Source organism: Balaenoptera borealis, assembly GCF_965194805.1.
Source record: "Balaenoptera borealis genome assembly, chromosome: 5".
NCBI lineage: Eukaryota > Metazoa > Chordata > Mammalia > Artiodactyla > Balaenopteridae > Balaenoptera > Balaenoptera borealis.
The window spans coordinates 4,412,919-4,430,268 of record NC_138862.1 but is presented as its reverse complement, the minus strand read 5'-3'; the positions used below and the strand labels follow the sequence as shown (position 1 = coordinate 4,430,268).

At 47.0% G+C, this 17,350-nt stretch overlaps 1 protein-coding gene across 3 annotated transcripts in view; it reads left to right on the top strand.

Annotated features, from left to right (window-relative positions):
• Window positions 1-2,435: 2,435 nt before the first annotated feature.
• MX1 (MX dynamin like GTPase 1) overlaps window positions 2,436-17,350 on the top strand; it is a 30,226-nt gene continuing 15,311 nt past the window's right edge. Inside the window, exons 1-9 of one of the 3 annotated variants that reach the window (XM_082392921.1) lie at window positions 2,436-2,497; window positions 3,984-4,073; window positions 5,811-5,888; window positions 6,618-6,740; window positions 11,073-11,265; window positions 12,485-12,622; window positions 13,369-13,523; window positions 14,173-14,311; window positions 16,199-16,397. In XM_082392921.1, the coding sequence (XP_082249047.1) occupies window positions 6,639-6,740; window positions 11,073-11,265; window positions 12,485-12,622; window positions 13,369-13,523; window positions 14,173-14,311; window positions 16,199-16,397 (926 nt within the window). In that variant the 5' untranslated portion in view covers window positions 2,436-2,497; window positions 3,984-4,073; window positions 5,811-5,888; window positions 6,618-6,638. Of the gene's footprint in view, window positions 2,498-3,983; window positions 4,074-5,810; window positions 5,889-6,617; window positions 6,741-11,072; window positions 11,266-12,484; window positions 12,623-13,368; window positions 13,524-14,172; window positions 14,312-16,198; window positions 16,398-17,350 lie in introns of those variants that run through there. The other 2 variants (XM_082392923.1, XM_082392922.1) reach the window with 2 other exon arrangements.

Below are 17,350 nucleotides of genomic sequence, written 5' to 3'. Positions count from 1 at the left end.
CTGCAGAGACAGGGAACATGCCGCTGGGACTTAGCAAGGGAGGAAAATGTCTCCAGGAGCCCAGGGGGACAGATAGGCCAGCAGAAGTGGGGTGCTGAGCCTGGAGGACAATTCTCAAGGGCTAAGAGTTTGACACTTATCTGTTAGAATATAGAGTCATCAATGTCTCTTTAGTAGGGAAAGAATCATCAGCAATTCAGGTGAAAGGCTGTGAGCTTCCTGAGAACAGGAGCTGCATCTTGTCGATTTTAGCATGGAGAGAAGGTGCTACAGAGCACAGGCTTGGGAATAAAAGCCTAGATTGCAATCTTAGCTCCCCCACTTCCTAGCCGAGGGGCCTAGCAGTAACCTACTTCCTTGGCCTCAGTCTCCTCATATGTAAAATGGGCCTGTCAATCTTACTTCCCTCACAGGGTGGTGGTGAAGGTGAGCTAGTCTCTCAGGCTGGCACCCAACACATACTATGGCCTGGTGCATATGAGCTATTACTGTGTTATTATTCAATTATACCCCAAACACGCCCCTGGGCTCTTGAGGGAACTGCCATCTAATGTGCATATTGGAAGCAGCAGGTACCAAATCCCTGGCTGGGAGGCAAGAGCGGGAGGAGTGTGAAGCAACTGGGCACCAACATTAAGGATGCACTTGACCTACTGAGAGTGAGCAGCTCCTTAAACCCTGCACCCCAGGCACCTCACTCACTCACCTGCCCCTAGTCCTGGCCCTGGCGCTGGCTTTGGCCCCAGCCAGTTTTCACTTTTGCTAGTGGCTCTTTCTGAATTCATGCCCAAACAGGAATCACAGGGAGAGCCTCATGTGGTTTCAGGAAGTAGGATCATTCCTCAGAGTTAAGTCTTCACTCTTCTTTATAACTAGGAAGTAACCGAGGCCTGGACAGGTAAGCAGCCAGGCAAGTGTTCCTGGATAATTATTGGGGAAGCGTGTGTTCTCCCATCAGACCACCCTGGGTGGGATTGCCCAGACCCCAGCAGTGGGCCCTACAGAGCACGGCAGCCGTCAGGCCAGGGAGCTGCTCTGTGGGGCCTCCTCCCCTCCTTTTGGGTGCCACCATATTGAATTTGGTTCCATCCAAGCTTTCCCTGTGTGCGTGAAGAATGTCCCCTGCTATATCAGTAGACGAACGATGTTGCAGCCATCAAGCCATCAGCTACTGCAGCTACGGGAGACTGTGCATCCTGAGGGGATTCAGCATGGAGGAAAAGAGGATACTGGCCCTAGATGGTTAAGGTGCATATCAAAGGAATGATTTCTATGAGCCCAGACTCTTGCATCTTCCCATACATAGAAAAGTGCTGAAGTCATTAACTTGAGATGTCTGGTTTTTCTTTAATTAACAGTAATCTTTTGATGTTCCGACTACCTGCTTTTTGTTACAGAAACTCCTATACATCCTGCTTCCTCCCTGACCTCTTTGGAGCTGTCCCTCAGAGCCATCTGAGACGCTGTCTTCTGGGGTAAGTCCTCAGTAAGTCCACCCAATAAAACGTGATTCTCAATTTTTAGGTGTGCAGTTTTTTTTTTTCTTTCAGTCGACACCTGACCACAGCACTTGGAAAGGGAGCAGGTCCTGGGTCTTCGTGTGGAGTGAGGGATGTTCTTCCTAATAATAGGGGTCTTTGTAGGGAGGAGGCTTGTTGTCAGGGCTCGTTAGCTGAGCACAGGGGAAGGGAGGTGCGGTGCCAGCTCCTTCCAAAAGGAAAGGTTACTGCCCCCTACAGAGCCCTCACTGGGAGGGGCCACTTTTTGGTCTACTTGACCCTGCCACCCCTCCCCTCCATCTTTCACCCACTCCCATCCTGAAGAAAGCAAATGAGCTAAACTCCAGGGAAGGCTTGAAGAAGATAAGGAGAATTGACAAAGGAGGATGATGTGGGTCTGAGGGGGGAGGAGGAATTGGGGTGGGGAGCTGCCATGAGCTTAGAAAGCTTAAGAATCCATTTTGGTGCTGGAATGTTCCCAGTGAACCTACGGCAGGGTTTTAAGACACGCAGTTATCAAGCATCTGTTCAGAAGACCAGAGGTTAAGGGACCGGCTAAGTTCAAAGCTACGTTCAGCTTTGGATGACTCAGGACTGTCAGAGCAGCGGTTCTCAAACCGTGCCAGAACCATCAGATGGGCCGGATGAAGCTCAGGCAGCTGGGCCCTGCGCCCGAGAGTTTCCGAAGCAGCAGGTCTGGGCGGGCGCCGAGAATCTGCATTTCCCGCAAGCTCCCAGACATGCTGCTGGTGCGGGGACACACCTGGGGGGCCTCGAGGAGGTTGCAGCTGGGGGCGCGGGGCGCAGGGGCCGCCGGAGGCGCTGGTGAGCCACGCATTCGGTTTCGTTTCTAATCCCGCAGCCCTGGGAACTTGAGGGTTTCGTTTCCCGGCGGCCGGGGGCGGGGGGGGGGTGGGGGGGGGGAGCGAGGGGCGGCACTCGCGCTGCTTAAAGCCGAAGAGCGGCGGGCGCCTGGCGCCAGTCACTGCACGAGGAAGGTAAGTGTCGCGCTCCCGGGTCTGGGCACCCTCCGCCGGCCAGAGGCGTCGGGATATTTGGGCGGCTGGCTGGGAGTTGAGCGCTCCGGGGTGCGGGTATTGCGCAAGCTAGGAGTAGTAAGAACGATCATGATTATTAGTGATATTGACATGATAATGAATATGATGATGACGATAGTAATAATAATAGCGATGTTGGCTGGGCTCAGAGCACTGCTGATTCTACTTTCCTACCGACACGCTGCTGAGGCTCCTGGGTGATGCATCAAAAACAGTCCTCCACCCCCCCAAACTGGCGGCTTTTCTGCCTGAGAAGGTGGGCACGTGGAGGGGATGGGGGCAAAGAGGGTCTCCGAGGGAGCTGGTTAAGAGGGGCGCACTGCAAAAATTTCACATCCACTGCTGCGTGACCTCCGAGCGCACCCCAAACGGCTGACCAAGCTTCATATATCAGTTTATATTTCCTGCTAAGGAGTGCAAACCAGACAAGTCAGCTGCCCCGGGGGTTTCTTTGGAAGCGCATGCACCAGGGGTCTCCACCAATCCTTCTGAATAGAGGGAGGTTGGAGCGGAGGGTCGCTGGGAGGTTTTGCGTGCCGGAGCCGCCCTACAGGAAGCAAGGGCTGGCCGGAGAGAGGGGGCATGCGCAGAAGTGCCCTGCGCGGAGGACCCTTAACGCGGCGGATGGAGAGATGCCCAGTGTCTGCCTTCCCCGTAGCTTGTGCAGCCGGGTGCGACGGCGTGGAGCCGGCACACTTAGTCTTCAGGATGGAGGGAGGTAGGACAGCCCTGCGGGCTGACGGAAAACCCAGGCGCTGCTGAGACCTGCACCGCAGCCCTCCTCACCCCGACCCCACCGCGGGTGACCGCAGAGCTGCGCGTGTGGGATCCTTGGAATTATTCAGTCCAATTTTAAATGAAGTTTTTGTCGGAAGTAAGGTCAAGGGATGTCAACCCTTCCCCCCAGCTCCCCCTCAGCTGTGAAGTCCCCAGAAGGCTCCTAAAATGTTCATGTCATCTTTCTACTTTAGAAGAGAGCTGCTGGCCAGGAAGTTCCCTACCCGCTGTGGACGTGCCCTCCCCCCGCCGCCCCCCACCCCCTCGCCGCCCCCCCCGTCCCCCCCCGCCGCCCCCCCCGTCCTTCTTCACTTCTCTTCCGCCCACCTCCCCGATACTCGGCTCATCTTGATTTGATAGAGAGCATTAGGTCTAAAGTACAAGATGTTCTCCCTTTTAACCAAATTACCGAGTCTGCGCTCTTTCTCCTCGCTTTGGAAGAGGCCAATAAATTGGGAATGAGGTGTTGGGGGTAAGGAGTAAGGACTTTATTCGGAAAGCTGGGAGTCCGAGAAGACGGCAGACCAATGTCCTAGAGAACCCTCTTCCCGGGGTCTGGATGTTAGTTTCTTTTGTAGAACAAAGAGCGGGGGGGTGAAGAGGTAAAGCAAGAAGGCCTTAAATTGTTGCAAATATCTCTTGATTTCAGCCTGACCGGAGGAGGGGGTGTGCTGATTTCTTCTTTCCCGCAGCCATATACAGGTGGGCTGGGTCAGAGTGTTTCCTGTGAGCTGAAAAGGTATTTTCATTTTACATTCAGGCTTGGGGGCCATGATGTTTACTTTAAGCTATAGGCGACATCTCTTTAGTGATTAACTTGTAGCAAAAGGAATAGAATATAAAGATTAAAAGTAAAAGAAACATCTAATATGGAGTCAGATTTGTTCTTCCCTATTACAATCATAAACAATGTAAATGTCAGTGAGTTTTTGGAAGGCAAAACACTTTGATGAGAAAAAGCAAATCTAAGTCCTGAGAGGATTAACTGGACTGAATTACTTGGGCAGTTTGCAGACCTTGAACCCGGCATTTTCTTGAATTTGCTCGGTAGGTGGCCCTTATTTAGGGGTTAGGAGAGCCAACTCTTCCCTCCCATCCCTGCTCCTCTCTGCAAACTGGGCTGAGGAAGCTTTCTCACAAGGACAGAACTCCCCTGGGCAACCCTTTGATCCCCTCCCCGCCCTCCACTGCAGGGGTTCTCCAGTGACACTGGGGAATGGCATCTGGGTCTGGGAGCCATAGGCAAACTAGCGCTCTGGGAAATCTTAAGGGGGAGGGGGGTGTGGTACAGCCAGCAAGCCACCCCCATGGACAGTGGGAACCTGAGTGGACAGACAGAATGGAAAGAACCCACAACACCTGGGCAGTTTCTCCCCGTCCCTCCCCTCCCCAACCTTTGGGGTGAGAGAAGAGCCTGGTGCGGTAACCCCACTAGTGACCAGTGTGGGTGTGCAGGACTGGGGAGATGGGGGCTGGAAAGGAGCGAGATTCCACGTGCTGTGCCCGCCTCGAAGCTCCCTGCAGCCTTGTCTGCAAACACAGGGTATGGGTTAGACGTTTCATGAGCAGTTTGGGGCTTCGGCTCACACGTGGCCAGAATGGGTGAATGCGTTCAGCTCAGTTTGACAAGTGCAGCCGGATGCTGAATGTAATGAATAAGTAAAACACTGGTTTTTATTACTGAGATGGCCTTGCTCCTGAGATCCAAACTGATTTTCAAAGATGATCCAAGATAGATACAAATATTTAAGATGTACAGACAAAAGTCACAAGAATTTTGCTTTCAGGGAATGTCATTTGATGAAACAAACAGAAGAAGGGAATTTGTTCACAAAGAACCCACGGTCATGGGGTGCTAGCCCTGGGGACTAATGATGCCACCTGACTGGGTACAGTAACGTCAACCGAAGTTGTAGTCTCTAACATGGGGCCCCAGCTCCAGCCCGGGACCGCCTGGGCACACGAAGTCTTTCCAAAGGCATGGGAGTGGGTGGTGGTTAGGGAATAGATTTCCAGATTGCCAGATTCCATAAGTACTCTTTAAAATTGATCACCTTTCAAAATCGCTCTTCTCTCACTATACAAAGAACAATGCACACCTCTCCCCCCAATACACTTTTTTTTTTTAGCAACCTTACCCTTTCAACTGCACCAGTATGGACCCAAAATCATATAGGCCTTGGGGTAGGGTCCCTTGAGAAGAAGCAAGACGAGCATCACACACACACACACACACACACACACACAAATGTTGATTCAGGCCGTACATTGACAGCAAGGCTCTGTGCCTTATCCATCTACCTTAGAGTTTAAATATTTAAAGTTTACAAAAAGGACTCAGGGAACTGTGAATCTCTTTCAAAGCGCATCCCCCCTTCATTTGCACCATTCTCAACAATGGGGAAGAAACTTGGTGAGTGCTGTTATTTATTCGCCTGGGTTTTGGTCTAATTTGTGTGTTTTGCCTGATTTCAAGGAGGTGTCGGAGAACAGCTCTGAACTTCTGCCGACTAGTCAACGTTACATTGTCAAGTAAAAGGAAGGTATATTGGAGGTAAGTAAGTGCCTTATATTTTTTATAACATTCATTTCAAGTCATAGGAGAAATATTTTCATTTACTTTTATCTAAGATTATTAGATGTGTAAATTTTAATATTTAGAGAATTATGGTCCCAGAAAAAAATTTTAATGAATTTCAAATATATGCGTATGTATTTTCTGGGTGCAGACAAGTATGATAAGGTGGCCAATTAAATGCTTTCAAAAATAAAATGAATGACTTTAAGATCCACTTAGGTGGGGGATATGGAACAAAAATCTGAAGTCAGGGATCAAAAGGAACAGAGTAAAAGACTTGGAGTTCATATTTTATAAAACGTAGGTTCGGTGTTAAATTATCATAATATTTAGAATCCCTCATCTACACTGGAAAGAATTTTATAATAATTTTACTTTTAAATGTAAACTTAAAAATACATCATAAATTTCATCCTTTGCCACTATTTAAATTTGTGGTGAAAAAAATTTTTGATGTTCAACCTACAATCATGATGGGAAATACAGAGTTTAAAAAAATCTTTGGAGATCCGGAAGCATATCCTTGAAGACCACTGAGCTGGTTTGGAGCATTTGTCCTCATTTGACACTTGGTTCCTTGGAGTTGTCCTGTCATTTCTTTCTGAGCTCCCACTGTGTCCCAGTGTGTCTCATGGTGGGTTTGGTTCCATGATTGAATGTACCTAGCTTCTGAATTGTGTTAATCCTGATCTACTTGGTTTTAAGCTGACCTGATAAAGGAAGAAGATGGTTCATTCTGACTTGGAAATCAAAGAATCCGATTCACCTCCTGCATCCAGTCATCTGTTACTAAATGGAAATGATGATGTGGTGGGGAAAAAGGAAACAGTAAGTTGATGCCTGAAAACCACTATCCGTGTGGACATGAGCTGTGTCCACTTGCGGGCTGCCCACTGATACAGCGATGCCATTGCTGCCCAGAGATGCCCGCTTCCACATCTCTCTGAGGGCAGGAAGTGGATACAAAGACTCTACTCATTCTGTTTGGGCCCTTCTTGCAGCCAAATGCAGACAGTGTTTTGCCTTAGCTGATGCCGGTTGGGGTGCAATTTTGGTCTGGAAAACCAGGCAAGGTGCTGATCGGCTAGTGTAAGAATTGACCCCAGGCACTGTGCCCGAGGAGCCCTGTGTTATCACGGGCACACATCATGGTTCGGTCTCGAGTTCAAACCTCTGAGGTGTCACTGTGACACCACCTCACAGTGAAGCCATGTGGTGTCTTTTCTCCCAGAATCGAGACAATATTTTTGGTGGGAACCAAACTTGGCTTCTGGAATCAATTCAACCTGAATTTGATTCCAGTGCTGACAGTCGCAGCTGTATGATCTTGGGTGGTTATTCTTCCCTTTAGAAGCCCGATTTTCCATCTGTAAAGTCGGAATAATAATAGTATTTACTTTGTGTGGCTGTTGAGAAGAGGTAGAGGCTGGGCACTTAGGAAGAGCTCTGTTTCTTGCTGTCACGTGTTTTAAAACAACGGATCTTCAGCCTCTTTCCAGTTGGCTCCATTTCCATAATCAATGTTTAACAATGTTTTAAACAATATTATAAACTACATTGAAGGACATAGAAAAATAAGAAGGTCCACCCACCTTTCCACCACCCTAATATAACTGTGGTCTCTCTCCTGGCTGTAACTGGCAGGGTAGAGGGCAGGAGGAACTCACAGTGCTCACACCCATATGTTTGGGTGTAGCTTAGCCCTTTTCGGCCTGGTTGGACAAGGGGTGTCTTATGACCCAGCAATTCCACTTCTGGGTGTAGACCTTGGTTCTTGGAGTGTGGTCCCCAGAGAAGCAGCACCAACATCCCCAGGGAAGTTTGACATGCAAGTGATCACCCTCACATATCCTTCCCCCAGACCTAGTGAACTAGAAATTTCAGGGACAGGGCCTACCATCTGTGTTTTAACAGACCCTCCAAGTGATTCTTCTTTGTGCTGAAGTTTGAGAAGCATTTTTCCACGTTCATATAGCATTCTTTCTAAGCAAAACCAGAAACAACACAAGTGCCCATGAGTAGTGGAACGCATACATAGATTGTGGTATGCTCATGCCGTAGAATTCCATACAGCAGTGAAAAGGAATGAGCTAGAGTTCCAGGTATCAAGATGGCTGAGTCTAAAAAACAATGGTGCGGGAGTCCCCTGGTGGTCCAGTGGTTAGGGCTTGGCACTTTCACTGCCGTGGCCTGGGTTCAACCCTGGTTGTGGAACTGAGACCCTGCAAGCCGAATGGCGTGGCCAAAAAAAAAAACAAAATTAAAAATAAATAAACAATGGTGAACCCTAGAATCAAGTCACAGAAGAAATATACTATATGATCCCATTTATGTAAAGATCCACAACAGGCAACCATAAGCCATGTATTGTTTAGGGAAAGATGCACGGGTGGTAAAACTGTAATGAAGAGGTAAGGACATTGTTATCACAAACCTGAGAACAGAAGGACCTTCTGGGGGTGAAGTGGTTTTCGGAGGAATGTGCTTGGGGAGGGGTAGATGGAGTGTCTTAAGTACAGGGGATATGTGTTTTCTTAACCCAGGTGGTTGGTACATGCATTTTGACTAACTAGTATTCATGTTTTATAAACTCTCATGAATGCGTGGTATAAAGAAATGAAAACAAAAAGAACCCATAAGGAGGGCTAAGACTGAGGCCACTGATGAGTGTAAAGGTACAGCCAGGTGGGTGCACAGGCACCACGAGTCCTTCTGTGGGGAATCGTGCTCCAAACCTTTCTGAAGTGTTGTTATAGGGAAAAATTGCTCAGGACACTTGTTTAAAAATGGCAAGGAGGATTTTATTCAAGACTATTGCAATAGGGGAGAGAGATTGCGCTCAATGTGGATACAAGGACAAGTGGGGATTTATAGCCCGCGGGCAGGGTGGAGGACAGGAGGAAGAATTACCTAGAGGAATTAGGTTAGGATCAAGGGAGGTGAGGAAGGAACTGACTGGCTGTCAAAGCTGAGGAGCTTCTGGATGAACTGGCTTAGCCCGATTCCTTGCTAAGTCTGGACTCAGTAGGTGAAGGAGAGGCCTAGAGGAGAAGGGGGCTCAAAGGAGCCCCGTTAAAGTTTGGCCAAGGGCATCCCTGTCAGTATGTGTACCCCCTTCTCTGCTGAATTTTGTCAACATTTCCCACATATGAAGTGTTGCGCTCAGGCATTCTGTAAGGCAGTGGTTCTCATCTGGGGGCAGTTTTACCCTTTGGAACACCTGGCAATGTCTGAAGACATTTTGGTTGTCACAACTCAAAGTGACTGGTGAATAGAGGCCAGGGGTGCTGCTACACCTCCTGCAATGCACAGGACAGCCCGACCGCAAAGGCTCATGTGGTCCAAAATATGAACACCTTCTCACGATGCTATAAAACAACTATTCCAGTAAAATTTAATTATATTATAAAGCATACACAAAAATAGGAATTAGAAAAAGGTAAAAGGTAAATTGTTTTTTTCTTATTTTCTTCTCCACTGGGGTTGTTGGTTTTCTTGTTGTTGAGGTTTGAGCGTTCTTTATTTATATATATTCTGGGTACAAGTCCTTTGTCAGATATAAGCTTTGCACACATTGTGCCTTGTCTTTTCATTCTCTTAACGGTCTTTTTTAAAGATTAGATGTTTTAAATTTTGATGAAGTCCAGTTTATGTGTTGGTTCTTTTATGGATTGTACTTTTGGGGCCATATCTAAGAAATCCTTGCCTAATCCATAGTCACGAAGATTTTCTCCTGTGTTTTCTTCTAGAAGTTCTATAGTTTTAGAGTTTGCATTTGGGTCTGTGTTCCATTGTGAGTTAATTTTTGTACATGGTGTAAAACATAGATTCAAGGTCATTTTTTTGCATGTAGATGTTTAGTTATCCCAGTATCATTTGTTGAAAAGGCTACCTTTTTTCCACTGCATTGCCCTTGTACTTTGGTCAAAAAACAGTTGTCCACAAATGTATTGGTTTATTTCTAGATTATGTATTCTGTTCCATTCTCTTTCTCCATTTTTGCATCAGTATCACATTGTTTTGGTTACTACAGCTTTATAGTAATTATGGAAATCAGGGAATGTTAGCCCTCCAACTCTGTTCTTCTTTTTCAAAGTCATTTGACTATTTTAGGAGTATTTAGACTATTTAGATTTTCTGTGATTGTTAATGTAATTGGGCTTGGAAAGATCATTTTGCTATTTGTCTTCTATTTGCCTTGTTCTTCATCTCCTCTTTCCTCTTTTCCTGCCTTCTTTTGAATTAATCAAGTTTTTTTATGATTCCGTTTTATTAAATAAAACTGTTTTAGGGAATATATTATATGTCCTTAACTTATCAAGTTTACCTTCAAGTGCTAATATACTACTTCATGTATAAGAACCTTACGATAGTATGTGTCCATTTCTTCCCTCCCAGCCTTCATGCTATTTTTATCATGATTTTTAATTTTATCAATATTTTAAACCCCACAATACATTGTTATTTTTGTTCAAATAGTCAAATGTCTTTTAAAGATAATTAAGTAATAAAAAAGCATAGTGGTCACCATTTCTGGTATAAATTCCTTGGTATAGATTAAGAGGTCCATTCAATATCATTTTCCTTTGGCTTGAAGGACATCCTAAACATTTCCTGTAGTACAGGTCTGCTGGTGATGAATTCATTCACTTTTGTACATCCGAAAAGGTCCTTATTCACTTTCATTATTTTAAAAGATATTTTTGCTGGGTAGGGAATTCTAGGTTGATGGTTTTTCTCAGTACTTTAAAAAGGTTGCTCCACTGTCTACTCACTTACTGTATAGCTTCTAGTGAGAAATCTGCTGTAAATCTCATCTTTGTTCTTCTGTACTTATAACATGTTATTTTCCGGCTGCTTTAAACATTTTGTCATTATCACTGGTTTTGAGCAATTTGACTATAATGTGCCTTGATGTAGTTTACTTTATGTTTCCTTTGCTCAGGATTCATTGAGCTTTTTGGATCTTCAGGCTAATAGTTTTCACCAAGCTTGGGAAAAATTTAGCTATTATTTCTTCAAGTATTTATTTCTGTTTTGCCCCCACTCTCTTTTGAGAACTCTGATCACCTGTATATATTAGGTCGATTGAAGTTGTCCATCTTTGATGGCATGTGACCCGCAGGCTATGATAGAGGTCTCCCACTCTACCTCTTCCAGGGGTCCGAGAACAACCTGTACAGCCAGTACGAGGAGAAGGTGCGGCCCTGCATAGACCTCATTGACTCCCTGCGGGCCCTGGGCGTGGAGCAGGACCTGGCCCTGCCCGCCATCGCTGTCATTGGGGACCAGAGCTCGGGCAAGAGCTCCGTGCTGGAGGCTCTGTCGGGGGTCGCCCTTCCCAGAGGCAGCGGTAAGCTCTGCCGGGCCAGCCTCCTGCAAGCCACAAGGCATCCCGGGGACCAGTGGTTTAAGGGGAGGTCGCTGGGAAGGCCCCCGGGAGGGCAGCTCCCACAGGCCCTGGACAGCTGCATGAGCACTTGCCCTCTATGTTAATCAGCTCAGGCTGCAGTAACAGAGGACCTCAGACTAGGAGCTTAAACAATAGAAATTTACTTCTCGCAGTTCTAGAGTCTGGAAGCCCGAGATCAAGGTGTCAGCAGGGTTGGTTTCTCCTGAGGCCTGTGTCCTCGGCTTACACATGACCCTCTTCTCCTTGTGTCCTCACGTGGCCTTTTCTCTATGTGCACCCACGTCTAGGATCTCTTCCTCTTTTTAGAAGGATGCCAGACGTGTTGTTTAGGGCCCCACTCTTATGACCTCATTTAATGTTAATTACCTCTTTAAAGATATACCCTATCTCCAAGTATAGTCACATTGGGCATTAGGGCTTCAACATATGAGTTTGACATGGTGGCGGGGGGAGGAGACCCAATTCATAACATCCTCTCATCACGTGTTTAGTGTGGATTGTACATAACCCACACTTGCGGAAGGTCTGAGTAAATGCATGTGGGTCCTCAGCCCTGAACACTGTGCACGTGGGTGTCCTTCCTGAGCCCCTTCCTAAGAGGTGACCCTCCATCTGGGAGGTGAAGATTGGTGCTCTGCTTAGTGGTGCTCTTTGAGCTCCCAGGCCAAGGATCAGTGAGGGCTCCAGGGAAGAGGGCAGACCTGAGCTGGGTCTTGAAATACAGGTCAGATGTGAAGGCGGGTGGGATTTGGAAGAAGTTTACAGTCAGGAGACTGTGGTGAGGTGGCCTGGTGGGGGCAGTCCCCCTTCCTGATAGGAGTGGGGTGTGTGCACTGGGGGATGGCAGAGGACATTTGCAGAAGTTTGGGGCTCCCCACTGCAGTTTGCCACCTGGGCTGATGGAAAACACTGGAGTGAAGAAGGGGGTCTAAAGAAGTGGCTTTCAAGCCAGACACCACCTGAGACATACATTCAAGGTGCACATTCGTGAGTCACCCCAGGTAGAATGTGTCAGAGTGTCAGAGGGTGAGACCAGAAAGTCTACAGTTTTAACAGTCTCCCCAGATGATTATTTAAAAATTTGAGAACCACTGGTCTAAGACCACCATATAGGACTGTTAAGAGCAGAGTATAGAACTGATGGATAATGACCTCCTAGGTATTGTTACAAGATGTCCTCTGGTGCTGAAACTGAAAAAACTTGTGAATGAAGACGAGTGGAAAGGCAAAGTCAGTTTCCGGGACAAAGAGACTGAGATTTCAGATGCTTCGCAGGTGGAAAAGGCAATCAGTGAAGGTAAGTGTCCCATGTTTGTTTGTCATTGCCTATTTGGCTGTCTGGTCAACCGGGTGAAGTGGGTGGGGTCTGCCTGACACCATTCCCACTCTCCCCTTTCTGGGCCTGTCCTGGTCCCTCGGGAACCCTCCCTTCCCTACATCCGGCCCCCAGCTTTCTTGTATTTTCTCTTCTTTTACTCTCATTAAGACCAGTGCTTTGGACAGAATCTGACCTCAGTAATTTATTGTTTAGTATGTAAGTACGTATCTGAGCATAATGTGAATTTTGAAGGTTGTCTCCAAATATGGAGTATTGGTCCCTTATTCAAGGGCTTCCCCATCCCACAGATCTGATGGAAGAGGTATCCGGGTATGGGACCAGGGAACCCCTTCACCTATTAACCTGGTAAAAAGGCATTCCAGTATGCTGACTGGGGCATCACTGAACCCTATTCAGAAATGGGGTCCTTTTTCTCCAAGAGTGGGGTGCGTGTGCTTGCATAACCCTGGTTTAGGCTAATTTATGGCAGGGTTCTGTAAATGCAGACCACAGAGATTACATCATCGATGTGAGACGTCTGAAAGGAGAAACTTAACGCTTGGACTTATGAATGCACTCTCAGAATGGAACTCGTTCGTATGTAGGGGACTCACTGTATGCCTCATCCATGAATCACAGTGGGTGGAAGTTGCTTTCAGAGGATTCACCGTAATGTGATAGTCCATCCTAAGCTCTATTCTGTTTTTTTCCTTCCTCTTCTCTAGCCCAGGTTGCCATTGCTGGGGAAGGCACGGGAATCAGTCATGAGCTGATTAATCTGGAAGTCAGCTCCCCTCATGTCCCGGATCTGACCCTGATAGATCTTCCCGGTATCACCAGGATCGCTGTGGGCAATCAGCCAGCCGACATTGAATATCAGGTGAAAAGTCAGGTTCCATCCTGGCCCGGGCCTTGCGGGGGTGGGGCTGCATTAGAGCATCAGTGAGTCCAGGACTGAGCTTGAAGAGTGGGTATTAGGAGGTAGGGAATTTGGAGAGTGTGATGGTCGAAATCTACTCCGCCAAGCTGGGTGGAAGCTTCTGTGGAAAAAGGCAAACAGGCAAAGCTGGAAATGCATTTTATTTGTGTTTTATGTGGGGACTCCTTTTGGTCGTAGTTACATTTTGTGCCATATCTAAACGAGCACGTGTTAGGAAGGGGTTTTATGTGGGAGGCATAAGAGAGCATTAGCAGCAAGTCTAATGATATTCCTATATCAGTGAATCTCACCCTATGGATTCAAGATTTAGGGAATAGTCAAGCAATTCTTTTGGCATCTTGTTTTTCATTGTGACTGTCAGATTTGAGGTCTTAGGAGATAGTTAAAGAGTTAAGACCTCACAGCTTTCCATGTTTCAGCCACAGAGAACTTAGTTCCTCTGACTTGGGAAGTGCCACCAGGCTTGTGTGGTGGGCTCGTTTCTCCATAGTTGCTTCTTTGGAGAAATACCTCTGGGATTTGGAGGGTCTGAAGCAAGTACAAGGTCAGGACCTGTCTCATCTCTCATACCCTCTCATTTTCTTAACAGATCAAGTCTCTCATCAGGAAGTACATCCTTAAGCAGGAGACCATCAACTTGGTGGTGGTCCCCGCTAATGTGGACATCGCCACCACGGAGGCCCTGCGCATGGCTCAGGAGGTGGACCCCCAAGGAGACAGGACCATAGGTAAGAAGATGGAAGAATCTAGAAATAGTAGGTGGCTTGATAGTGGAAAAGCATCCCTTGAATACAGTGGGTGCTTCCTGGCACACACGCAAGATGAGACCCTTTTGAGAACACATTGAGGCCAGATGAAATGGGCCACATTTGACTCTTGTTGGCCATGTGTTGGCTTGTAATCCTTGTCTACCTGCTTATAAGAGGCATGGTGGGTTCAGGAGGTGAGGCAAAATCAGAAAGCAGTTATGTCAGTTGACAATGCATTTGAGGTAGAACAACCCATGTGTCCCAGACAGATGAATGGATACGCAAAATGTGATGTATCAATACAATGGAATAGTATTCAACCTTAAAAAGGAAGGATATTCTGACACCTGCTACAGTGTGGATGGATCTTGAAGACATTATGCTTAATGACGTAAGCCAGGGCAAAAGGACAAATACTGTGTGATCCCACTTATATGAGGGATCTACAGTGGTCAAGTTCATAGAGACAGGAAGTCAAACGGGGGGAAAGGGAGAAAGAAGAGTGGGTGTTCAGTGGTGACAGAGTCTCAGCTTGGGAAGAGTAAAAGGTTGTGGAGATGGTTAGTGATCAAGGTTGCCCAACAATGTGGAAGTGATTTATGCCCCTGAACTGTGCACCCAAAAATGGTTAAAATGGTAAATTTTATGTTTTTTTTTAAATTAATTAATTAATTAATTAATTTATGGCTGTGTTGGGTCTTCGTTTCTGTGCGAGGGCTTTCTCTAGTTGCGGCAAGCGGGGGCCACTCTTCATCGCGGTGCGCGGGCCTCTCACTATCGCGGCCTCTCTTGTTGCGGAGCACAGGCTCCAGACGCGCAGGCTCAGTAGTTGTGGCTCACGGGCCCAGTTGCCCCGCGGCATGTGGGATCTTCCCAGACCAGGGTCCGAACCCGTGTCCCCTGTGTTGGCAGGCAGATTCTCAACCACTGCCCCACCAGGGAAGCCCTAAATTTTATGTTTTAAGAAATGCATTTGGCTGTAAACAGCAGAGAACCTGAGTACAGTGGCTGAAACAAATGGCGATTTATTTTCACGCCTAACCAGAACTCTGGGCACAGGCTGCTTCCCTCGGGACCGCTGTTCAGTGACGCCGTCAGGACCCAGTCCCTTCCACCTTCTGCCTCACCATCCTTAGCTGCAGGCGCTCATTCTTTGCTTGTCCTGCTGCCTGTCCTGCCTGGGATGGGAGTCTCTGGGCCAGGGCAGCAGCTACCAGTGGACACGGTAAACCTCAGGGTTAGTCCTGGGCTGGCTTCGCTGGACAGTCCCACGGGGCCCCGTACCTGGAAGGGTCCACACCTGGAGTGATCCTCTGATGCTGCCATCTTGCAATACTCAACGTTTGAACGAGGGGCTCTGCGTTGCCATTTTGTAATGGGCCCCGCAAATGATGTAACTGGTCCTGGCTGGCCCAGTGTTCCTCCAAGTGTGAGCCAGACCCCACCTGCCCCAGAAATAATCGGAAAATTTTTAGAAATGCCAGTCCCTCGATCCCACCGAACCTCCTGAATCCGAATCTCTGTGGTGGGACCTGAGATTCTGCATTTTAAGACCTACCTTAAGGTGGTTCAGATGCACAGGAAAGTTTGAGAGTGAACTCCTCCACCGGACAGAAAGAACACATAAGGGCCATTACACGCTACTGTCTCTTTGGTGTGAGAGCCGAGATCTGGGTGATGTGAGCTTGGGGAGAACACAGGGGCTGAGCCTCACACCTTCGCTCTGCAAGCCCTATTGTCTGCCCTCAAGCAGGGTGGGAGGAAACCAGGGGCCAGGGGACCTGCCTTCCCAGGGGCAGAGAGCTGTCCTTACTTTTCACTCTGCGAAGCTGTGAGCATTCTCTAAGCAAAGTCTCTGGGTCGTAGGAATCTTGACGAAGCCCGATCTGGTGGACAAAGGCACCGAAGACAAGATAGTGGACGTGGTGAGAAACCTCGTCTTCCACCTGAAGAAGGGCTACATGATCGTCAAGTGCCGGGGCCAGCAGGACATCCAGCACCAGCTGAGCCTGTCCAAGGCCCTGCAGAAGGAGCAGGACTTCTTTGAGAACCACGCCCATTTCAGGTAGGCGGGTGGTGTTTTCCGAGTGTGAACCAAAATTAAGGACCTCCGTCCTCACGGGGGAAAATGGATGCTGTCTGAGATCAGATTTTGAGAGTATCCGTGTGTGTTTGTTCCTTGACAATGACCGTGGAATTTGCCTGGAAGAAAAAAGGAGGAATTCACAAAGTACTGCAAAGAATAAATTTAAAACATTAAAATAAGGCAGAGATTTTTGCAATAACTGAAATAGTATGGTTCTGGAACCGGAATATAAACATAAGTGAAACAGGATAGAAACAAAGTAGAAAACCCAGAAATAAGACTCAGATACATATATTTGGTCTATGATAAATGTGGCATTTCAAATCCCTGGGCTATGTCAGTTTGATCATCAATCAGTGGCATTGAGATAATTGTTTAATATTTGGGAAAAAATTAAATTGTGACCTTACTTAACATGGGATACCAAAATATAATAAATATCAGTTGAAGTTTAAAATTAAGTACAAGAAAGGCACCATAAGCATCCCAGAAGAAAATATAGACAGAGAATTTATAATCCCAGGATAAAAGTCTTTCTAACCCTAATGCCAAAAATGAAATTTTTTAAAAAGGAAAAGACTGATAAATTGGTTAGATTTGAAATAATGAGAAGATGTAGAGTTGGTGGGAAAGGAGGGGCGTGGACCTTCACCTGTGCTGCTGAGAATGTGTGCTGAGGTCACATGCGAACCGGTCTGCATAGGTGCGTCCCCGAGGTTGAGTTTCATTTCTAGGAATTCCACCCAGGAAAGTAAACAGAGATGTATCCACTAATGTTGGCTAAAGGATGTTCAGCACAGGTTTGTTTTTTATTTAAATTTTTATTAGAGTATAGTTGCTTTACAATGTTGTGTTAGTTAAAGGTGTACAGCAAAGTGAATCAGTTATACATATACATATATCCACTCTTTTTTAGATTCTTTTCCCATATA